The sequence below is a fragment of the Symphodus melops genome (genome assembly GCF_947650265.1).
Source record: "Symphodus melops genome assembly, chromosome: 8".
NCBI lineage: Eukaryota > Metazoa > Chordata > Actinopteri > Labriformes > Labridae > Symphodus > Symphodus melops.
The window spans coordinates 16,719,120-16,743,896 of NC_136698.1; the positions used below are offsets into that span (position 1 = coordinate 16,719,120).

Sequence of the window (24,777 nt, forward strand, 5' to 3'; positions counted from 1 at the left end):
AAATGTTAGATATTTGTAGAAGTTCCTTACAATAGCATGTTATGCCCCAGCCCATAGCTTTTAAGTAGCAGATTTACAATGCCTAAAATATAGCCATATGCCGTCAAATCTCCTCGCAACACATGCGTCCTGGCTTTTATGTTAACGTTGTTTTAGTAAAGCTGTCTTTTTTCCACCTCTAAATGCTCTGGTTTCTGAAAGTAACATTTTACTGTGGAAATGTTGCAACACAGTGTCACTGCAGGAGAGACGTTTCGTCACGATCGTGTCGGAGCTTGATATCGACCACTGTTGTCATTGGGAGAAGCCCTGTTTTGCCGCCCCCCTCCCCCCTCGCTGGGCCCCCGTGTAGAGCCGCCTTGCAGAGTTGAGTCGGACTGGGAGAGGAATGCGCTGGGATGCGGAGAGAGCACGAAGTGTAGGAAATCGACACAGCAACTCGTACAGTATGGACAGTAATGATCCGTATTTACACCTCAGTAAGTACGCCTGAACGATTTATTTGGAGCTCAGTCTGTCCGCAGTGTTTCTCACCGGGCTGCGTTTTGTTTTGACTTAAGAGGAGAGTGCGTTTGTTTCATGGCGTCTTCTCTCCTGTCTGCGAGCTGTACGCGAAACAACCGCGGACTTTAACAGCCGAATCCTGGCTGCGGATCCGGTTGTTATTCGTCTCTCTTTGGTGATAATCATGTTGCCACTGTGCCAATTGAAACAAAAGCTGTGGCCAATGCAAAAGTCAGGTGATCGTGGCTGTGCCGGTCAGGCAAGGTCAGAGGTTGGCACTTTAATTGCGCTTATGTAATTTATGGCGCTTGTCGCGCGTCTCTTGCTAAACTGTTTGAGACAGAAACGCAATTTATTGGTCTGGAATGACCGTCAGGTCCAGAGAGAAATGCATGTAACAGCCATGTGGAATGGCGGACTTGTACAGATGAGCAAATGTGTAATTTGTGTTGAAACGATAGTGTAAGACGCGCCCTGGTCAGCGCTGTGCCCTGGACTCTGCTGAATGACAGCTTGATGTTATTTTGCTCCTATAGCTGAACTCTGGTCCTTCTCGGTGACTTTGCCCTTGAACCAGCTGATAGATTTTTCAGAAATAGTTGACAGCATAGAAACAGCACAGAAGAAGATATATAGGTTGCAACACGTGGAGTAGACCTCATGTGCTGGTAAATATTGCAAAAAATTGCAGATAACCAAGTCCGTTTTTTTCTTTCTTTTTGCTAAACCCTTTCAAATAACTGGAGAGTGAGGCTTTTTAAGCTCCACTGAGTCACACTCTATATGCATCATTTATCATGTGATGTTTTTTTTCTCCCTGAAAGATATACCCATTGTCAAACCACTGTGCTAGAAACATACCATGTGCTTCAAAACCACTGTCTCTTTTAAGGATGGGGGTTGATGTAGCATTAAAAGGAAGCAAATAAAACCACTCTTTGACGACTGAATCACACAGCTCCTTAATGTTATCAGAGATATATCTGCACTATTCAGAGGGGTTGGAAAATGTTTCCATAATGAATGTTGCTCCCATGGGAATGTGACAGACATCTGGATGTGAGAAGGGGAAAGCCCACAGAAGTAACAGAGCAGCAATCCCATGGCTGGACACTCTTTCATGTGCATCTTTAAAGATACATTGTGACCAGACAGCAGTGGCATTCTATCATTTAAACATAAGAAAGCATCAGACCAGTGCATGTTAGGGCAGATATGATCCATTGGTCTTTTAATTTTCAGATAAGCCTATGTTATAAAATCACTGATAAAACTTGTCTGGTTTTTCTCCCTGGTTGTCAAGGGTTTATCAATCAGTTTACAAGATATGAGTCGGCTTTAAAAAACTAGATGCTTTTCTCAAATACTTTGATACTGTTTGTTTTCAATGTAGAGATATGTTGACCCATTATGGTCTTAACAGTAATGCAGTGGCAGCGTTCCCAACTCCCAAGTTGCAAACTGTGCTAAATGCTCAATAATTGTAATTTTTGTGTGTAAAGAGTTGCCAAAACTTAGGATAAAATCCGCCATTTCTGTGGTCGTTAAACAGCGCTGGTTGAACCGGAGACGAGGACAGTTATTTTTCTTAGCGTTTACGTATTAAAAGTTTGGATTAAAGCCACGGAGCTGTTTCTGAGTAAAAGCCACAACCACAAGATCATCACAAGGAAGTGCTGTTCTTGTTTTGTCTCTGTGTTGACCCATAACTATAATTTGTTATTTATTTTTATATCAACATTCCAAGTACCAAACACAAACTATGAAAATAAGGCCACTAAGACAAGTCGATTTGGAGTCTCAAAAACATTTCTGGTGATTATGTGTGGATGATTCTAATAATCCCCTCATCTTTTTCCCAGACATGTTGTGTTTCAGCAGGTCTGATGCAGCCCTACTGCGGGCCTTAAAGGAGAATAAGCATTTCTCTCCCTCAGCATTTTCTATTTTCCGTCAGTATAAGTGATTCTAGACACGCTGACGAGCACTTACTCCCTACTTTTTACAGTGAGAACATCCTTAGTTCGCCATTCAGGGTAGTTGTGGCAAAAAGAAGAAGAACGGTATTAGAGAGTGAAGGGAGCAAGAAAAAGGACAAGTGGAAGAGGGTGGTGGGGGGTGGGGGTGGGGGGGGGGGGGGTGGAGAAAGAGACAGGTCACCCTAGTTGATGTCATCACTTGCCAGGGGTCAATGATTCACCTCCCAGTTCACACACGGTCAATGAAGGATATACTCGCTCGGTCACACACTCTCGTGCTGAAACTTCACAGCTGCAAATATACCAACTTCCTATATCCCAAAAAAATGTGACCATGATATCATGTGACTTAAAGAATGTGTGTCGTGCTATAAGACTGTGTTTAACCTAGTCTCTAATGGCTGATCCCTGCACACAGAGCATTCCCCACCCACTCCTGCAGTGTTAAATAAACCACACAGGTAGAGGGTGTGGCTCTCTGCAGGTATTTGCTCAAGAATTCTATAGCTTGAGACCTGCGATTGCCGACGCTTGCATTAGCACACAGAACACACAATGGGTTTATTCCCGGGCACGATTGATTGAGTGTGTTGTATTTATGCCTCTGTGAAAAAAAAAAAAAAAAGCCTGTGTGTGAGTGGGTGCTAATTGTGAGAACAGGATGAAGGAAAAGAAGGGGCATACGGAGGCCATTCTCTGGGCTAATTGCCAGTAATTAGTCATTAGCGAAGAAGGTCAAAGCCTTGATTTAATTCCAGCTTTAATCAAGCAGAGAACCTTGAGAGGCCTGCGGGCTGCAGCACTGCTAGCTTATAGGACGTAAATAGGTATTTTCTTTGCTGATTATGCAGCAACAACATACACGTTTCACATGGATGAGCGCTTACTTTAATTTTCTGTACACTGAACATTATGTTCTTCCTTTGATGTAATGCATGTACCCATTTTATTGTTTGCTTTTAGGAATTCATCCGTAACAAGGCTTAACATCTAAATATATGACATGGAATCAAAAACAATCTATATCATCAGAGGAAGGCTGCACAGTAAATAACAAGTGTATAATCAGTGATGAAAGAAGTAATTACTGTACATATATTTTTAACACCACTATAGTTGTGTTCATGTAGCATGCTGTTAATCTCGTAATGAAAAACTCTGTTGTTGAACACTAACAGGATCATATGGACACGGTAATAAAGAGATGTCAGAGCAAGGGGCTGCCCACAGGGAGCATTTCTAAGCTGGTGGAGGTTTTGTGCCTTGCTCAAGGGCACCTAGTGCTCAGGCAGTGAACTGGCACCTCTCCAGTTACCAGACCCATTTCCAGACTGCACCTGAACTTTACAAATATGTCTGTCCTAAGTACGCAAAAAGTTGTTTGTTTGTTTTTTTTGGCGGAGCCCGCTACAAGCATGTGTAAGCTGAACAGAGTCAATAAACCTGGACAGGAAGTCAGACAAGGGAACGCACAGCATATTCGGTCAATAAAAAAACACAATATAGAGAATCTAGATCGTATATCCGATCATTTCATCAACATTACATACAAATGGGCACCAAATGAACAACAAATTTATCTCGGAAAAAGTACCTAATGGTTGTTGTCTGATGTATACTTTATTCCTACTGTGATCTAGTTGTTCTCCTGTGATCTTGAAAACCCGTGAGTACAGCTTCTCATGGCAACGCTCCGCTTCATACACGGTTCTGCAAAGGCTCTGATGATTTCCCCTAGCAACACACCACCATCCCCCCTCTCCTTGCGTTCACAAGGAGTTATAAATTGGAATGTGCCATAATTAAACAACATTAAGCATTAGCTGCGAACAAAATTATCCTTGGTTTAAACTGCAATTACCTGTGGCCTGCATTGTTGTGTTAGCAGGCTATTGTTAGCACACTTTGGTTAGCTCATAGCTTCACATTGCATGTAAATTTGACACAGAATGACTGTGATCTAAAAACACTTACTTGACATTCACATAAGAGGTGAGTAGTCTAGCTATGTTATTCTTCATTTCTCAAGTCTGTGACTTTAACAGCTTTTATACGCAAGCGGATGAGCCAGCCTGCTGTCCTGGCCATGTAAACACAATGTAACCACAGCTCAGACAACAACACAGCCAGAGGGACTGGCGTTGTCACTCATTGTAGACAGTCATGACTCAGAGAGACATTTACATAGGATATGCTTGATTTTTGCTGTATGTATGTGTAAATGCACATTCTTCCTTTAAAGATGTAAAAAAAAGTCTGAAATAATGGCTGGTAAATGTGGAAACTCTTCTTTAAAATTATCTGTCATTTTATAAACATAGCATGCAGTTACTCAACTTATTAATTATGAAAACAATCTCATTTTGCAACCCTCAACGTATGGTTGGTCCAACCAGCAAGAAAGTTTAATCATCGCAAAGCTCCTTTCCTCTGTTAACAAGATAAATTAAAAGTTGTGGGACTAATGAGGGGGAATTAATGACTGAGTAGAAGTTAGTTTGAATGGAGCTACAGGTCGACAGCGACTACATTCAATTTCATTAAACCTCTCAGTTGAGACACATGAAGAACGTGTCCCAAACGCTTGGCTATTTTGAAAGCTCTGAGTGCCATTTTAGTACGCTACTTCTGTCTCACACCCACACATGCAAGCATGTACACATAATTATGACTCACAAGCACAGGTGGCTTCTTTTTTTCTTTTTTCCCCCCTTGTCAGTGTTGTCTGGACGCTCCCAGAAATGCACCTCAAGCCAAGCATGAATACTTTTTTATTTCGATTTTCAATATTTATAATCTGTAGATACAAGTGTGCATGAAACTGATGCCAGGTAGTTATTGGATTATTAGAAGTTCAGATTTAACATTTGAGAGCATACCCTAAATTTAGGGTTGCCAATTATCTTCTTCCAGCTTCATCGTAGTGTTTCATCTATGAAGGCTAATAATGGCTCTCAGGGTTAATTTGGCGTACTTAATATGGGCCGTGACACACTATTCTAACAAAGCGTTCATTCAAAAAGGACTATTATTTTAGCTTCTACCCTCTGGGATTTGTCCGAAGGAAGCAAAATTCTGGTCTCCTTTTCTGTGTTCCCTTTAGTCTTGTGCTTGGCTTGAGAGTCTCTTGCCAGGTTTCTGCCACTGAGTGGATCTGGTTACTGGTGGCCCTCCTTCAAGTGCTGTATGGACACTTGATCCAGCTTCATGCAGGTGCACTGCAAAGAAAACTCTGATGAGTCATGCAAATAGAACAGATGTACACATGGGGACAAGGCCTCTCAAGTTGTTACTTATATTTAAATGTAATTGTCCTTCAAATGCTTGGAGGGCAGATCCTTGTAATAGGAGACATTTAAAGGACCACTCGCAGAGTAATATCTGTTGGGATAAGGATACGTCTGTGGTTGAGAACACATGCTACATTTATCTTTGTTTGTTTTAGTTTTTTTTTTACAATATTGACTCTCACTTTTGCAAGTTGATCTTATTGCTGTTTAGTTGGGGTTTTTTTTACACCAAAGCCTTTCAGTGTAAAAGACACTCTGGTAGATAAAGTCTATAATAAAAGCTTGAATCCATCCCTGCATGGGTTTTGTGGTTTATTTAGGCTCCACTGAGGGTTTGTCATGTATTGTTCCTCATTGCCTTTAAGGTATATTTTTGGCCTTGTTTGCATCTGGATTTTTGCTTTGCTACATGTTTGCTTGACCATGCTAAAGCGCTGAAAAAAGACAATTCCTGACTTCCTGGAATGCTATAACACTTGTTAAACACACAAACATAACAATGTGCACACAGGCCGCAATAATACAAGATAATACAAGAATTTCATGATTAAATGTTCACATGCTATTTTGACGACATTCATGTTGGAGAATTAGCCTGCGTTTAATACTCAGCAAGATAGGAGAAAACAATCTGTTTTAAATGTCATTAAAATGTCAAATTATTTGGGGACTACAGGAACATCAGTGTTGGATGTTCTCTCTCTAGTCAGCTGCTTTTTAAGAGGTAATCTGAAACTTCTGGTTGTACCATCCTCTTAAAAGTGAGCCCCTCCACCATGTACACCCTCTTCACCCAGACCCCACCCCTTCCAATCCCAGACATGCTGTTCTGCTACTACAACAGGTGTTACTGCACAGATAGTTTAACCCACTCTGAGTGAGAAAGAGACATGTGACGGGTGGGCAGCAGGACGGCTGATTTGTGCGGCAGTCAGGCAGCAAACAGTTCCTGTCGGATTGATCTCTGGGGAAGGATAATCTGGGTAATCCTATAACCAGTGCCAGTGGAACTCCGCCTCTTTTGCTCTTCACTAACACCCAACCCCATCTCTTCCAACCCCACCCCTTTTCCATGTCTACCCCTCTGTTTGTGATCTGTCCTGAAAAGCAGTTGATCAGAGTGTCTGCATCATTTTTTAGTTTGACATCCAGCCAACACTCAAGTCCCAGTCCTGCTCCCGAGTGACTGGCGCCGTGCCAACTCCCCACCTGCACGGTAGGCATGTGGCATCCCATGGCATCACCTGCAACTGGAGGCAGCCCTGGGCGGGAGATAGGTTATAGTCATTGTGAGTAACTGAGTTTTCCTTGCCTTACGAATGTGTTTGTATGCTTTCTGTTGGAGATAGAGAGATCAGAAGTTACTACACAAAGATGTTGCTTTCTTGCACTGTTGCTGCAATTCGATTTTCCACAAGAGTGAGGTGCAGGCACTAAAAGTTAATGCATTGTAATGTATCTGTAATTTTTGTAATTTTGAAATGATTCATGTTACCAGTGGGTGGAACTTGCTACTGGCAGGGCTAATTCATCATGGAAATGTCTTCAAAAAAGTATTATTTCAGTAGTTCAAAATGGACCATCCTCATGTTGATACATTACTTACTTTAATGTTTCGGCTTTAGTTTCGTATTTGTTTTAGTTTCATACTTTTAGTTCTGGAATTCATGATCTAATCTGCCAAAAACTGTTAAGTCCCTACCTTTAAAATCATTGGTTCATTTTAACCAATTGTGACAGGTAAAAGGCTTTACTAGTGCACTTACAATCGAAAGCTTGTGAGTGTGGTCAGCAGGGATGTCATTCCACTCAAATGGACACTTGCGGCTCGTAATTCCAGCGCTGTCCTTTACTATCTGTTTATCTCTCAATACTTGTCTCTTCCTATTCGCTTTCAGCTTTTTAATCTGTTTGTGTCTGCTGTCTGTCATCCTTCCATCAGCGCGCCCTCTGATGAGCTGTTTTTCCTTTTTCTCTTTCCTGTGTTTGAAGAGGTGTGGGAAGTGTTGATGGGAACTCACATCCACACTGACTGTTGTCTGGTTATTAACTGTCTCCCTGTGTGCATATGTACTGTATGTGCCTATCGAATAAGCAGATAGTACAGGACTGATACTTATTTTCAAAATCCTGGTGAGAAGCATGTGAAGACATTGTTTACAACTTTACTCCCTCTTTCCAAAAAAACCCAAAAGATATTCCGATAGAACTGATTCTAACCAAACCTAAAAAGCCTCATTTTTCCAATAAGCTTCACGTCCAGCTTTGGTGTCCGCAACATGGCACCCTCTGACTTTAGGGGGGATGGGGCTGGGGAGACAGCTCTCTACAATGTTGTAGAGAATTTGGACTGCGGTATCCATTTTCAACACTATACGTGTCAGTTACCTGTATTGCTGCTTTAAAGGTAAAGAATGGGGTCCGTAGCCCCCCCCCCCAAAAAAAAAAAAAAGACGTAATGCTGTTCAATCATCACCTATTGGCCTGCATACCTGTGTGGTGGTGACTGTCTACGTAGATCCTGTCTTTTACCTGGATTTAGACGTTTTGTTTGATTCAGGATATTTACCTTGGGTTGGCTTTCACCTGCAGACGAAGAGGTGACCTGCTTTCTGTTGGTCAGGCAGGTGCCAAACACCAGCGGTTAGCTGACGTCTGCTTGCATCATCATCTTTTCCATTACAACATATGTAATATTCGTAGGTAGCTTGCAGTGTTGGTAAAAGTAGTAAAACGTACATACTAGGCGCTGCAGTGGATGCGGGTGGATCAACTTACCAACTGTGTTAGATTTGGGATGGTTGCACTCACAATCTAATTGTGCTATTTCCCTTTTCAGCCGTTTCATGAGTAGACGATAACGACAATAGCCGTCAAATTTCAAAGGGAAACAAAACATGATGAAAGTACAGCATTTTTTCACGTTAGACTTTGACAAGTGTCATTCTTCTCATGGATTCACCTATTGTTTGAACAGGTGATCCATTGGGTTTTTTTCATCACGTCATAAATGGTTTTACTGATAAACCAACTTTAGACCTCAGCCAAAGTCCTTTTTTGCATTATTCAATTTTTTAAAGAAAACAAAAAAAACAAACGTTTCCTTTTTTCAGATTTCCTATTACCCCCAGACAAACTCCTTTCCACTGTGGCTCTTAAACTGGTCTGCCAGTCTTTTTAGGATCTGGTCACAGGCCCAGAGGTCAGGTCACCATGGTCACACTAGCAGGGTCACAGTATTGGATAAATGGGTGAGTGTGTGTGTGTAGGAGGGGTGGGGCTGTTCATATGTGTGTGTATCTTGACAACACACCGCCATGTCTCTTTAGCCCTCTTAAACTGTGAAACAATACTTCCAGGAACTATGTTGAGTTCACTCATCAGACTGAGTAACAAGGGCTGATGCTTTTGTTTACATTGGACCTTTTGGCTGTTTGTTTGTTTTCCAGGAGCACTCGGTCAGCCTGTTCTGTTTGTGCAAGTGGACTTGTGTTATCTCCTGTTGTTCAAGTTCCAAACTCATTTCATCACTCGCAAAACATTCTTTATCTGGTTGCTGTCTCAACTCTGGCCTCCTCATCGATCCTCAGTGTTAAAATCATCCCGCTGCAAGTCTGCAGTGTTTGTGGATGCAAGGACACGGCTTATATCTGGGAAATAATGTATGATGACATGTGTGTGATCAGTGACTTTCCAATAATTCTTCTGTGTGTGATCAGTGACTTTCCAATAATTCTTCTGTTTTATTTTGATATAAAGGGTGGGAGGGACTAGAAAGAAAATGTTCAGGGTTCATTTTCCTTCTTTTCAGGGAAATTCTTTGCAAGTTTACTGTAGTTCAGAATTTAGAGGTCGGAGAAGTTCACTTGCTCTGTCGCTTGTGTTTTCACAGCCGTAAGCCTTCTATTCTTACTGTATTTATTTTTTCTGTTCCTCCAAAAGGAAGCAGCCAAAAATTAAACGTTTTTTTTATTTATCCAAAAAAATAATAACCATGATTAACTCCTAATCACATCTGTGTGGTAAAATACAGGGGCTTTTCTAAATTGATGATCTGATGTGCCCAACCAGGTGGCAAATTAGGATCGTGTTTGAGCGTGTGTGATGTGGGATCATGTGAACGCTCAGTAGGGAAGCCTTTTCGGAGCAGGGCAGTACCCTCCCCCGTCTAACCATCGTCCCTTCATCCATCCATCCGCTCTTTCCTATCTGGCTTCATCCCTCGCTCTGTCTCCTCCTCCTCAGCCTCCCACCTTCTTGACAGCTGGCCTGCTGAGCTGCAGATACTTACCCTGGGATAAGAGGATTTACTGACACAATTGATCAGACATCAACCTCATTTAGCAATGAAATGAATGTTTAACGCGCTGTGATGCTGTAGAAAATCTGCATGTTTTTTTTTTTCTTCTTTTTTTTTATATAAAAGATGACAAGTGTATGTGCTGGTGAGGAGCATGCGTTTTTAACAAGGCCTTGTAGCTGTTGTACATGAGCTCGATTGGCAGCGTGGAGATTTCTTAATTACATGTCTGCTGTATCTAATGAGCTCCGCAGGCTGTCCCTCTGATTACTTTAGGAAGAGATCCTCTCTCTGTCATATGGTCAATGCATTGTCAGCCACACTGGACAGCAAGCATGAGAGCACGCAGACGTACTACACGCACAAACACGTCAATAAAAGACACATATAGCAGGTCTCAAACAGATCGATGCACATGCTAAAGATCTGTCTTCGTAGCCCCTAATCTGATTGACACAGAGGCGTGTGCTGTTGTCCAGTGGTCAGTTTGTCACTTCCAACTCCTGCCATATATCCCTCACTGGCCACTATATGCTCCCAGTACTGCTCTACTCTCCAGACAGGAGATATTATTAGTTAGTGGGCCATGAGCTTATTGAATTACCACACAGAGGAGTGCTCCATCTAGCCACTACCCAGTAATTAACAGTGAGGGATTTGAAGAGTTTGTGGTCTGTGATGTTTCTTTGAACCTGTTGATCAGTTTGATATTTGTGGATTTGGCCGTCCTCTGTCACAGAGGTTAGGGTATAATGGGTTTGGCCTTTCGAAATGTTTGTCTAATGTGTAAAGCATCTGTTTGATGATGATGATGATGATGGTGATGGTGGTGGTGGTGGTGTTATTGATGACTTTGCACTTGAGCTCTTTCTGCTTACTTGATCACATTGTCATAAATACTAGCTTTAGCTTTATATTTTAATCCACTGCAACTATATTATATGGTGCTTCTTGATTTGCACCCAAACAAACTTTACTATGAATGCATTTGATTGTTTCCTTGACTTATCGTGCCCATCGTAATTTTCCATAACATAACCCACACTCCTCAACTTCCAATTTTTTCATTTGAAGGCTGAAACTAACGAAAGCAGCGAAACCTGAGGAGAGATGAAAGCATTGACTTAAACTATCAGTAAATTATGGATTCAGTTGGGAATTTAGTTTTAGACCTTCAAGATGATTTTTGATTTTTTTTAACAACTAGTTTCAGATGGAGCTGTTTTCCTTTATTCATTAGTTTAAATTGTTCTTATTTGTGGCCGAGATGTCGGTTAAGTTATAGTGAGTTTATGGTGTTGTTTTTTTCAAGGCTTATTTTTGGGCTATTTTAAGTCTTTATTAAGAGAGAGGACAGTGGATAAAGTCTGGAATCAGGTATAGATAGAGTGGAAAATAGAGTGCTACTTGGAAGACGCACACACATTAACCACTGGGCCACCCCCTGTTTAGTGTATTTACAGTGTGATCAGACGATTTTATCGTTTCATTGGTTTTTATCAACAATAAAAACCTTTATTTAAGCATTGAATCAAAGTATGTCTTGGACTACCCTTTTGTTCATAACCTTGTGGTTCCATTGTGATTGTATGTATGTGTCAGTGATATAGTTATCAAAAGACTAGGGTAAAAATGAATGCAATAGTTATTATTATGTGCTATTTAAATGGCCTTTATAATATATTTTACTATCCATGCAGTTATTTGTGGACATGATGAGTATGCTGCTGCAGATAGGAACTCTTTTGAACTTGGTTCATGAGTTTGGCAACAGGCGACCTTTGATTTGCAGCGCCAGCGGTCAAAGGTGCCCTTCACTGCTGTGTCTATTTGTTTGCTCTTAGATAGATGTTTCTGCAGCACAGTATAGATTTTATCAGAGACTAACATGAAGGAGTGCATGAACAAAATCTGAGGGAATAATGGAAGTTCCTTACTATGAGTTGATTAAGTGTCTATGATCTATGAACCATCCCCCATTGCTTGTTAATAAATCTGTCTCTGCTGTACAGCGTGTTGCAAGTTTGTACATTCCTGAGGCTTCTTTGTGTTGAGGTAATTTACATAGAATAGAGACGGAACAGCCGGTTGAGGTGGGTCATGCGAGGATAGGCCCATTTATCCACTCTGGGACAATTTATGCTTCCTCTGCTGAACATGTTGGCCTTTTTACACACTAACACACACTCCTTTTACAAAGCATGCTCAGCTCGTCAGCCATTCCCTGTGAGGCATCCCACCAGCTGACTGTCCATGTGCTTCTGTTTTCCCCTGTGTGTTGAAGCTAATGACTCATATGACAACAAAATATCGTCAACTATGAACCTCTTCATCTCATACATACAGATGATGTTTAACAGCGTTGAAATTCATGTTCTAAATCTTGGAAATTGCACTTCACCAAGACAGCTCCTGAAGGGGTTTCGAGGAGAAATCGAATGACTGTTAAATGGTCTTACAAGAAGAACATTTAAAAAAATGTATGCCCTCCAAAGTTCACTGAATTCACAACCTTACTGTAGCTGTTTTCAACTGTTATCCAACCATCAATATTTCAATTTCCGATAACAACTCTATAAATCATCAAGAACAGGGACAGCAAATGCTCAAATTTCACAATAACAAACCAGAAGACTCTGGATGAAATTGTTTTTGTGGCTATTTTTGTCCTTATTGGCTAGGAGAGCTGAAGAGAGACAGCGAAAGTTGAGAAGAATGAGTGGGGCAGCAAAGGTCCAAAGTCGGATTTAAACTCACAGTGGACACAATGAGGACCATAGCCTCCATAGATGGGATGTGCCAGGCTATTGGCACCCCGAAGAAATGCTTATTTTGACCACCAGTTTAATCTAGTCTGTTTGAGCAGACATCCCATATATAGAGGCAAAGTCATTGTCACACTGGTGTGAGTATGACCTTTGACAGTATGGATTGCCAATTTGACTCACCACATCACAATGTCATGACCTCACTCTTACAGTGGGGCTTATGATGCTACCCTCACATGATGAGGGTAACTTGAACACAGGTTAATTACCCAAAGAAAAAGTTGACAGCTGGATAAAAGAAGAAGAAAGACAGTGGGGGAAAAAAAGACATATAGTAAGAAAACTGACCCCAAAATGGTAGTGAACAAGTATACAGATCATACACTTTACCTTTATAGGTATTCTTATGTTTAGAAATTGTTGTAAAGTTTCATTATATGATTGTCCTTCCATTTATTAACTCTATCAGAATAACTGTGTTGTGACAATATTGTCACATATCATGTAACATTGTATCATGGGTTGCCCTGCAATTCCCCACTATCGTAAACATTCACTTTGAGTTCTAGTTCACTTTCTTGTTTTTCCTGTTTTAAAGCTTATGTGAAATGATCAAAGTGTCGACACAGTGCAGTCCAGAATGTAACTTTGCATTTCATCAACAATTTAATAAAACTCCACATTTCTATTCTTCAACTGGCTGTTTGCTTTTACCAGCACATTTGTATGTTCCAGATCTGTTCAAATAGCCTAATTTATCTTTTCATCTTCTTCTTTTAACCTGTGCAATCAAACTACTTATTGGTCTTGAGGTCTTTGAGTGCATGTTGTCAAACTACTGCCTTGAGGAGTGACAATTACTCTGCTACTTTATCTCCTACTCAGCACTTCCAGAATAGAATAGATCTTTACGAGCTCCAAAGGGAATTTGTCATGCACATAAAGAGAGGGGTCATTGCACAAAATCCGACACAGGACATGCCGTACAGTGCTCCTCCATTACATAACCTCATTATTCAGTTGAATCTGCACAAAAAAAACAGTTGAGAAAACACTTCTGACGTTATATAAATTAAATTAAAATGCTTTTTTGCAATAAAGAAAGTAGAATAATGTTCAAAGCATTCAAGTCTTTTAAATAGTTTATATTTTATGTTTCCAGCCAGCCCTGTTTGACAGTGAAGGAGACCTCAATGCATATTTGCCTGGAGAAAGTGGGCGAGTGAAAAAGGGGGTGGAGGCTATAGTCTCAGTGCTAAACAGGAAGTTGCACAACATCTGTTCCTTGGCATTCAGAGAGGGAGTATATGGCCAGCTGTGTGATCTAGAGTGTATCTTCAAGCAAAAAACAAGTGTTGCGTCTAGGCAGACAATGTGTCAATCCCCTCCATTTCCCAATTCCTTGAAATGTGAAATCTTGCTTTACTGACAGTTTTCATGTCCTTTAAATAGTCCTGATTGTTGTCATATCCCCTGCAGAAAAAAAGAAAAGAAAAGTCTGCTTATTCATTGGCAAAGGTGAAATATCAGACAATTTACTTCAAAGTAATGGCAAAATACTTGGCAATAGGTCATTTGCAACAGCCTGAAAACTGGAATCACTTCAGAAACCTTGAAAAGCAGAACAGTCCTCCAAACACAGACTTTTTTGATGCATTTCTTTCTCTGAAGAAGACACTCAGAAACACATCTTTAGACGTTTCTGTGCAGCCACCCGTGGGCAAGAGGAAGATTTGCCGTAATACTTCCATGAATTTGATCTGACAGTGTTAGCATTTCTGTTCAAATTGAATGTAAAAAGCATGTGCTGATATTTATTTGTGCAGAATCACTTTAAAGTGTAGCCATACCAATAACAGACACAGGAAGGAAAACCTAAGAAGTTGTAATGCATTTTAAGAATGAATTAAATGCAAACTATAAAAGAGGTAAGTTAATTCCTGTCTCTAGATCTAAACAGTCTGTCTACTCAGTCAAACTTGAAAGTACATTTAAACTGAATGTCAAACTAGTTTTTCTTGATATTTATCATCACATCTACATAGGGGAGAGATGCCTATAGCATACACATACAGCATAGGATCTTTGATTACAGAGCGTTGCGTTAAACAAACCTATAAGAGTAAGTATTCAGACAGGTTTTAAAGGAAAATAACCTGGATGATCTTTTTTCTCACCCGAGGTCACATGAAGCGCTATAGAACAGCACTTCCTTCATGTTTAGTCTTAAAGCAATAGAAACAGGGACATCATGCCGCAATTAAACAGGTCAAATTATCAGAGCAGCCTGGAGCTAGACTCTAAAAAGAATCAATAAAATCTTGGCTTGTTTTTTGAACTTTTATTTTCTGTTGCAAAAGAAATGTCTTGACAAATGGAAGTGTTATGGAATAGCATCTTTAAAAGGTGGAAAGTAAAATAATTGGGATTTGTTTGATGTTTGGTGCCCTTGGCTGTATGTGGAGATATAATTAGTAAAAACAGGTTTACATGCCTAACTATAGTTTCACAAATGCATACATACATTTTGTATTAAGGCAGATGGGGGATGGTGGAGTGAAATGCATGTAGTAGCTTTTTGATAATTTGAGGTTTCAGGATGTTTATCTGCATTTAATGTCATGTCACAAATTTATTGCGTTCATTCATCAACAATTGCACAGGGAGGAACTATTTATCAGTTTGTATAAGAACAAGCTGTGACAGCCTGTGGCATCTGTACATATGCATTATGTCTAAACCTAATGTTGGTCCCTGTATACTGTACTTACTGTATGTGCATGATGGTATTTCTTGTTGGTGATGAATGAATTTCCTCACAGCTATAGCACATGCATGAAATTACACACCCCGCCCAGTTACCCAGATGACTGACAGCTTTTCTAAATAGGTCATCCATGTAAATGCCAGCCTGTCGGTTTACATCAATGGATGCAAAGCAAAGTCAGCACACTGTGACCAAAGTCAGGCGAGCTACACTCAGTGTAGTCTTATTTACAGTATACCGACGGGTACACTCATGTAATGCTGGTACTTGCCAATACATTCGCTGTTTCTTAGGATTCTTTATTCATTTATATGGAAGTTAACATGGTTGTTGTTTTTGTGCATGCCATTTTCCTCACTTCTGCCTTATTCCACCAGACTGCAAGTTAAAAAACTTTGGGACTGGCTGTCAAACATTTTTTTTCAAGCTTTGTTTCGCAACTTAACAGACTTTTTGTTTTTGCCAATTACATTTGGCAGGTAACCTTAACCATGACTCCAAGTGAATGCTAACTGTTGGCACTGCTAGCTAACTCTAAATGTCAGTCAGTGTAGTGTTGGCAGCTTGTTGCAGTAATTGAAGCTTTATTCAATGACTTTTAATCTAATTTGGATGCATTTTTTAGACCTTAGCTTGTTTCACACATTTTTCTGATGTCCCAGTTTAACAAGTAATTGATTCAGCAAAAGTAAGACAAATTAATTCAGGTTACATTATATTTCAGTTTTTTTTTTTGTTTGTTTTGTTTTTTTATTTTTATTTTTTTTGCTCTGATACCCTAAAGCCCCATCTTTATAGCTTATTTACATCGGACAGGAAGATGTAAATAAAAAATAAAAAACGTTTGCATGTCCTTTTTTTTTTAACAAAGCTTTTCTTCTGTTCCAGACTCTACAGGTCCGATGAGCACAGCCCACACCCACCCCCCACACATGGGTGGCATGGTGGGCCACCCGTCCGTCATCAGCACCTCCAGACCCTTACCGTCCCCAATGTCTACCCTGGGCTCGCCGATGAACGGCCTGGCCTCACCTTACCCCGTCATCACATCTTCCCTGGGCTCCCCTCCTGTATCTCTGCCGTCCACACCCAGTATGAACTTCGGACCACTCAACAGTCCACAGGTGAGGAAACATCTGGTAGCTTTCATGGTCATTCTGTAGCTATGGATTCTTTTCATTGACTTAAATATGATAGACATGTTGTATTGTATCCATGTTTTAAACATGGATACAATATACAATTGTGTTTAAACACCAGAAAGCTGTTTTGAAAGTGATTTTGTGTTTTAAATGTTCTTAAAAAGTCTCAACAGTAACCTTTAATGCATTGTGAAACTCTCCTAAGCTTTAGATTTCCTCTACAGAGGTTTATCTTCTTTCAAATTACTACTTTTGGCAAGGTCTGTCTGCACTAAACTATGATGTTCTTGGGTTGATCATGTGCCTCTAATTCCTGGAATCTCGTCCAGCAGAAAGGAGGTTGGAGGTTAGCCCATATCCAATTTGTTTGGCTGGCATACCTTGGCTTTCCTCTCTCTCCCCTACCCTTCTGCTGACCTTTAAACTTCTCGCCCTAAAGGTCATCCCTGAGTTTTGTGTTTCTGCTGTCATGCGAGGGGACTTGAGACGCAATGCGACTATTAGCCCCTTTAATGGATTACTGAAGGATAGGAAAGGGGGAGAAAAAAAGAACAAGCCCCCATTTTCTCTGCCATTTTTTGCAGTTCCTGAACATTTCTCCTCAGTTAAACACAGTCTCTCCTGTTGGCATTGTCTCCTTCAGAAGTTGCATTTTGCTTATTTTGCCCAAGTTGATCAGGGGGCAAATGGAGCGTACAGCCTCCTGTGAGGTTGCAAGTTTTTAGTGTGTAGTAAATGATAAAAAGAAACACCCACAGGACTGCTCTTTTCACAGTATTGTCACAAAGGTCTTTGAGAGAGCGAGAGAGAGAGCGAGAGAGAGAGAGAGACACACATATAATAGAGCTGCATTCTTTAAGTGGTATCTGTCTGTGTGATTGGCTACACAGACAGAAACATACATGCACACACATGAAGTGCTCTAAAGGCGGGATCCAGGCCAGTGCTGCAGGGCACAGCAGACCGTTCTATACATTAGTTCAATCACAGTTTTGTATCTTTGCCTTCAGGCTCCATCAGGGTTGATATGATTGTATGTTTGGCATAACCGTCTTTTCACTGCTCATCAACAGCACTGACCAAGCCACCATCAGGTCATTGTGTCATGTACGATCTCAAGCTGTTATCATAGGTGAACTGGAGTTCATAGCATCGTGGCAGTGCCGGCTCATAGGAGCATCACTATATATTTAATGTACTATGTATACTACAGTGTGTGGGTTGCTTTTGTAGTTGAGTGTAAGTAAATACTTTGCTTATTTATGTTTAGATATAATCTTTTTTATAATAAGGCTTCACCAAATTTTTAAATCAAGGTATCTTAATACCTATCATGGAATAATTCAACTCACAGTATGACTCAGGAGTAATATTCTGTTGCTTTATGACGGATGTAGTTCAGTAAGTTTAAAAAAAAATGCAGTCCTAAGGGCTTTAAAGTTCATTTGCTTTTTTGGTATCAAGCCTGAAAGTAATGAGCTAATCATTCGGTCAGCTGAGGACTAAAAAAAGACAACATCCTCTTTACTTCTTCCAAAAAAAGCCCAAGTTGCCATACTAAGAGTTACTGGGTTTTTTCTGACAAGGCAACATTAAAAGAAGAGACATAAAACCAGCAAAAAGATTCACATGTTAAATCCTCAGACTGATTGGTTTGTGGTATTAAAAATCACATAAATGCTCAATCAGAAAGGTCACTGCTTAATTCTTGATCCATCAACTAATCAATGTATTGGCTAATATCTGTTTAAAAGATAAGCCAAGTGAAGAGATCAAAGTCTATCTCTGAACAGTGGAGACACTAGTCCGGCCCATTAAATACCAGTGTAAACCTTTCATGTCTGATGCAGTGTGTCCTTCGTAGCATGTGTTATATAAAGAATGTATGATACATCAATAATCCATAAATGCTTGTAGCTCTTTTCTACTCTTTTCTCCTGCAGTGTGTTGTCTTTCTGAAACCACATGTGTGTTGAATGCACCACAAGGCTTATTTTTTTTCCCAACCACACGTGTAAAATCAATTATTTGTGAAAACAGAGTAAAATGGTGCCTTCAACTTCCATAATTATGCAAGAAGGCATGAGGGGCCGAATGCTCATGCATGTGTGACTGTCTGCCTTTTGGGCAAGAAGAAGGGGGTGTCGAGAGCTAGTAAGCTTCAAAATGAGAGACACGGAAAGAAAACTCTCTCTTTTTGCTGTATTTAAGGTCACAAGCCCGAGTTCAGGCTGCCATTAAAAGAGATACAGACGAGAGTGCATGTTTTAAATAAGTGATAGGAAGAGCCTGAGGTGACTGTGGGAACGATGTCCTTTATATCATGCCGCATCAAATATATAGGACATAAGGGGACATAAGTAGGTCAAGCCTGTTGTTTCTGCTTGTAATTCAGATGTTAGCAAATAAACAACTGAACAAAGAAAAGTGTTCAAATAAATTCTGTATCCTGTCTGGTGTTCGGAAGTGGGGACGGGTCAAAGGGAGCAGGAAGAGTGTGAGAAGTATGAATCAGTCTAAGGCTGGTAGACTTGTTGCCTGGATTAAACTGTTTTTCATTTGATTTGTTTAGTGGTTCCAGTAATTTAACCTCTTTTATTTTTGAGACTTTTTATTGTCTTTATTGTCACTTAAAGTCGTGTCTTGTTTGAACCCACATCCGATTTCTATTAAAGAAGCTGAAAAAAAGTTAAGGTTGTTGCTGAATTGTGTGTAAATGTGATGTCTCAATGTTTAAACAACACATGTTAGGTGCCCCCTGCTGTTTGTGTTTGAGCACTGCACCCTTTGAACACGAGTCCCTACATAGCCTCTCCCTCTCCTGTCAACAAACATTAAAATACCTGAATGACAAGCTTCAGACAGAAGCCCAACCCACTAAGCATGTGATCTCACCCAAAGACACTTTCACAATAAAATGTGTGGGTGGGAAGAAGAAAATAGTATGGGTGAGCGGAAGACAAAATGAGAGAATAGGGGAAGAGGGAGCATATCATGAGACAGCCTAGCACTTTTTAAACTTACTTCCCCTTTGCTTCCTCCTCTGCAATTCACTTAGGCAACCCCAGATTTTTAACTATTTTTCTCTGCTGTGCTTTTTCATCTTGCTGTTGTCCTCAGATGAATTCCATGAACAGTGTTAGCAGCTCAGAGGACATCAAGCCTCCTCCGGGCCTACAGAACCTGGGAAACCTCAACTACCAGTGTACGAGCCCCGGGGGAATGTCAAAGCACATCTGCTCCATTTGTGGGGACCGCTCCTCAGGTAATGTTACAGAGGGAGGATAGGGGCGAGGTATGGGTTCAACAATATACACTCCCAGTCACCATAAAACATTGCACGACAGATGACTGAAAAGTTATCAAAGACAGACGGCTTTAAAAGTTACTCGTCAGTTGTTTTGTTAGGGCTAAGAGGGAAATATAAAGTTCCTCTTTCAAAATGTCAGCAGTAAAACTTTCTCTTTGAGCAGATAAAGCTTTTGCCTTAAACGTTAAGCCGCTTCTACTCGCAGCAAATGGTGTGGGCAAACTCTTCAGCTGATAAAAGTTACAAAAAAGTGTACAGGAAAATGGAGCATAGATGGAGAAGAAGTGTTTTTTGTGTAATTGCATTTAAAATATATCTTTTTTTTCTAAAGCTCCTGTAAGCAGTTTTTAGCTGGAAGCCGGAAACTAATACTGATGTCTCCATATGACCTATAAAAGACAGCGAGAGAGGAAATCGTCCTTTCTATTAGGTTATTTTACATGCCAGGGAGGTGACAAGGTGATTAACAGCATGCTACCTAAAAGCCTTTTGAAATAATTTTCATGACAAAGATTCATTGTGAGCTGCACATTAAACATATGAATATCAATAAAGATTTGATGTTATGTCAGAAAACACTTAGATAAAAAAAATCCATCTTTGTCCACAGGGGTCTATCTCCAAATTAACACAACCCAAAAGTTACTTACAGGAGCGGAACTCTGTTGGTGGGTCACTTAATAAACAACATGGATCTTTCAGCATTTAATGTGTGTTAATGATAAAAAGAACCAGCAGACCGATCACTTATCTTCCTGTTACTGGAACATTTTATTCTGATCAAACATCATAGACGTGAGGATATTTGATTACAAACCTGGAAAAATCTAATGGACCCTTTACATACCAGATTATTTCATTATTTATTATTATTGGATTGTTTTGTCACAGTCCTTGGTCGTTTTTGATCATTTTAAGGAGGCAGGGGCAGTGTGTTTGACTTTGACATTTGGAGTTCCCCAGGGTTTAGTTCTTGTACCACTGTTATGCAACCTGACATCCTTCATTAAGGTCAAATCATACTCGTCACTTATTTTGCTTATCATGGCTTTTCAGGACACTTACAAAGTGACTACTGTTTCACACACTCTTACTATCCTCAGAAGAAATAAGCACCTAAATGTTATTAAATTGCCACCCATTAAAAAAATAGACACAAGTCATCATAGTTGGCAAGAGGAATGAATGAGTATTACTTCATTAAATTATGACGGTTTTTCAAGCACTTTGTATTTAATTTATGTTCAAAATCATCGAAAGAATAAAGCCTTGTTTTTTCTGCTGCAAATGAATTGTTATTGTTTTATAAAGGCATTATTGTCTTTCCAAGGCTTAACCCAATTGCGGGTTCATTATCTGGTAATCATATATGTAAAGCCTAAAGCAGGACAGTTGCTAAGTACCCTGTTCCCATAGGAAAGCACTATGGCGTGTACAGCTGCGAGGGATGCAAAGGCTTCTTCAAAAGGACAGTTCGGAAAGATCTGACCTACACGTGTCGAGACATGAAGGAGTGCCTGATTGACAAGCGTCAGCGAAACCGCTGCCAATACTGTCGCTACCAGAAGTGCCTGGCCATGGGCATGAAGAGAGAAGGTGTGTAGTGCTAATGTGTGAGGATGCATGCTTCAGGAGAGGTATGGATATGTGCTGCAGGCTTTGGTTTCTTTGATATCGTAAAACCCACAAGCCGTCATGATAAATTCATGTTGTGGGGATAAATATTGCTCAACCGTAATGAAATGGTATTTTTAATTCCAGTCAAGAGCTCAAATTTTTCAAAGACATGATTCAGGCTAAACTTAATGAAAATACGTCTTACACATTGCATAAACATTTTTAGATATCTGTTTACAATTAGTATTAAAAATGTATATTGAAAAGGATTTGTTCGTTTAACCTTCTATTAATCAATCTGTAGATCCAAGAGTCACTTTTAATGCTGGACAGTAAAGCAAGGTAAGGTGTTTGACCTTAAATGTATGTGTTTGTGTGTGTTGGCGTGTGTTCAGCGGTGCAGGAAGAGAGGCAGCGTGGGAAGGAGCGGGGGGAGAATGAGGTGGAATCCACCAGTAGTTTCAATGAAGAAATGCCTGTGGACAAGATCCTGGATGCAGAGCTGGCAGTGGAGCCCAAAACAGAGACGTACAGTGAAGGCAGCCCCAGCAACTCAGTAAGAATCACAGACGAAGAGCTGGATTTGATTAAACCCGTAAACTATTAATCATAATACTGAGGCAGCTTCTAATACTTAAGGGAACCACTGTCTTCTAAAAATATGCTGCTTTATCATGTAAGCCTGATCAGTGGTGGTACACAGTATGTGACTGCGTTTGTGTTTTTTCTTGCTTTGTTTCCCCGCAGACCAACGACCCTGTAACTAATATTTGTCAAGCAGCAGACAAACAGCTCTTCACCTTAGTGGAGTGGGCCAAAAGGATCCCTCACTTCTCTGAACTCCCCCTGGATGACCAGGTCATCCTACTACGAGCAGGTAGATACACACACACACACACACATCATGCCCTGCATGAGGTAATCACATTTAGAGGTATGTATTGTGTAGAATTGTTAAGAAAAACACATACACACATAGACACACACACACACACACACACACACACACACACACACACACACACACATTTCCTTCTCACAGTAAACAGGCCTCTTTACAACCCATTGTCCTCATCGTGGTGTTACATTTCCTTCAGGGCTTTCATTCATCCCCAGGCAGGCAGTCTATTTGAGTCTTTTACATTTGCTCAACACATTTTTACCATCTAGTTTAATGGAGCAGTGAAACCAAATATAACTGGACTATTTGCCAAGTCCCAACAGTGTGGTTTGTGGCTGCACCGTGGCTGACCTCTGCTGGTGAGAGATTTTACACGCAGGCATGAGAGCACACTAATACCCAGGCGTTTCACGGTCAAATCTCAATCAGTCTTTTTTGTAAATGCCAATCTATAACAAATGATATCTCAAGACACTTTACAAAAAGCATATAAAATACCTTGTTCTTTGTCATTTCATACTACAAAAGTGCAGAAGTAGTAGTCGTAGCGCACATCCAGTTAGCTGCCTGTGTCAAAAATCAGTATCAGAGGAGTATAAAGGAGACCGAACACTTGCTCCCTTTTCGTGCATTTTATTGGAAGCACACCCCATGAGTAACGTTTCACATCTCTTCTTCAGACTCAAAAACATATACATTTGACAAATGTTGGGTGTTAAATGTTTATGTTTTTGAGTCTGAAGAAGAGCTGTGCTCAAAACGTTACTCACGGGATGTGCTTACAATAAAATGCACGAAAAGGGAGCAAGTGTGCGGTCTCCTTGATACTACAAAAGTGCACCTTTTTTATTCTTAAAGTTATGTTTCAAGCATTATGTTTTATATCCTCTGTATATCCTCTACAGTACTACACAAAGGAAAGGGATAAAGGCTGGAGAAGTCACAGTTGTTGTTTTTTTTGTTTCCTCTAGGCTGGAACGAGCTTCTAATTGCTTCATTTTCACATCGTTCAGTCACTGTAAAAGATGGCATCCTGTTGGCAACGGGCCTCCACGTGCACAGAAGCAGCGCCCACAGTGCTGGAGTGGGTTCCATCTTTGATAGGTAGGCAGCATTCAAAAACAAGCCCAGAGTTAACTACAACCATCAGCAACAATCTCAAGAAGTTGGTTAAAGGCAGGGTAGGTCATATTCTCCAGATACACTTTTTAAGATTTTGGTTGAAATTGTCTTTAGGTCCTGACAGAAATTAATAATTCATGTGGTCTGAAAAAGAAACAAAAAAAATCTGTCATCTGTACGGTTTTAAACATGTCAAAACTTTGACTGATGTCGACACTTGACCACATTTTATAAACAAATCTTATTTTCATCTTTTCAGTCCATAAAAATACAGAGAGAGAGAGTAAGAGTCATATTTAGGGGAAGATAAATACAATGTAATAGTAACATTGTTTTATTGTCCGGTCTCTGGTTTTGACTTATCTGACCTCCAAGGAAAAAAGTATGTTATCAAAAAAACCAATCTACCAAACTACCTGTAAAATGTTTCCATCAACTACTATAGCCTGAGTTTCTTCTATGTATAACGTATAGATATTTCACTAAATGTACACCAACTGTAGTTCAGTCAGGACCACTTTGTCCTCGTTGACCTTCCAAGGACTTATTTGGAAAACATTAAGCATACAAGGAGAGCCTGATGCAGGGAGAGAGGCAGCAAAAAGCCCAAACAGAGAAAGCATCAATGGCATCATCGTGACACATCAGTCAAGGAGGCTGGGGTGGAGGAGAATTGCAAATGCAGCTTGCAGAGTGATAGATGAGGGAGGGATGGATGGACTTTATTGATTCCAAGCTGGGAAATTGTGGCGTTAAGCGGCAAAGAGTAGACTAGAGCAGCTTAAATAAGGCGGAATGAGTGTGATTAGACAATTTGATGCTGTGAAGCAAATCAGCTGATGAGGGCTTGCATTCAGATCAGCTGTTACCGAGCAAACACTGACATGACAGCAGAGCATGACTCTATGTCCTGCCTGAACTAAGGCAATGCTTGATTTTTTATGAATCTTATTTTTTCATTGTATGTTTTTTAGAGTGCTGACCGAGCTGGTATCCAAAATGAAAGACATGCAGATGGATAAGACAGAGCTCGGTTGTTTGCGAGCCATCGTCCTCTTCAACCCAGGTCAGTACAGC

The 24,777-nt window shown here is 40.3% G+C and overlaps 1 protein-coding gene across 4 annotated transcripts in view; it reads left to right on the forward strand.

The window, feature by feature from the left end:
* Window positions 1-349: 349 nt before the first annotated feature.
* The window catches only part of rxrgb (retinoid X receptor, gamma b), a 25,565-nt gene continuing 1,137 nt past the window's right edge, over window positions 350-24,777 (forward strand). Inside the window, exons 1-9 of one of the 4 annotated variants that reach the window (XM_079350883.1) lie at window positions 381-479; window positions 6,914-7,062; window positions 16,497-16,732; window positions 19,871-20,015; window positions 21,477-21,656; window positions 22,073-22,233; window positions 22,425-22,554; window positions 23,550-23,682; window positions 24,675-24,766. In XM_079350883.1, coding sequence (XP_079207009.1) covers window positions 6,996-7,062; window positions 16,497-16,732; window positions 19,871-20,015; window positions 21,477-21,656; window positions 22,073-22,233; window positions 22,425-22,554; window positions 23,550-23,682; window positions 24,675-24,766 — 1,144 coding nt within the window. In that variant the 5' untranslated portion in view covers window positions 381-479; window positions 6,914-6,995. Of the gene's footprint in view, window positions 480-6,913; window positions 7,063-16,496; window positions 16,733-19,870; window positions 20,016-21,476; window positions 21,657-22,059; window positions 22,234-22,424; window positions 22,555-23,549; window positions 23,683-24,674; window positions 24,767-24,777 lie in introns of all 4 variants that reach the window. The other 3 variants (XM_079350882.1, XM_079350881.1, XM_079350880.1) reach the window with 3 other exon arrangements.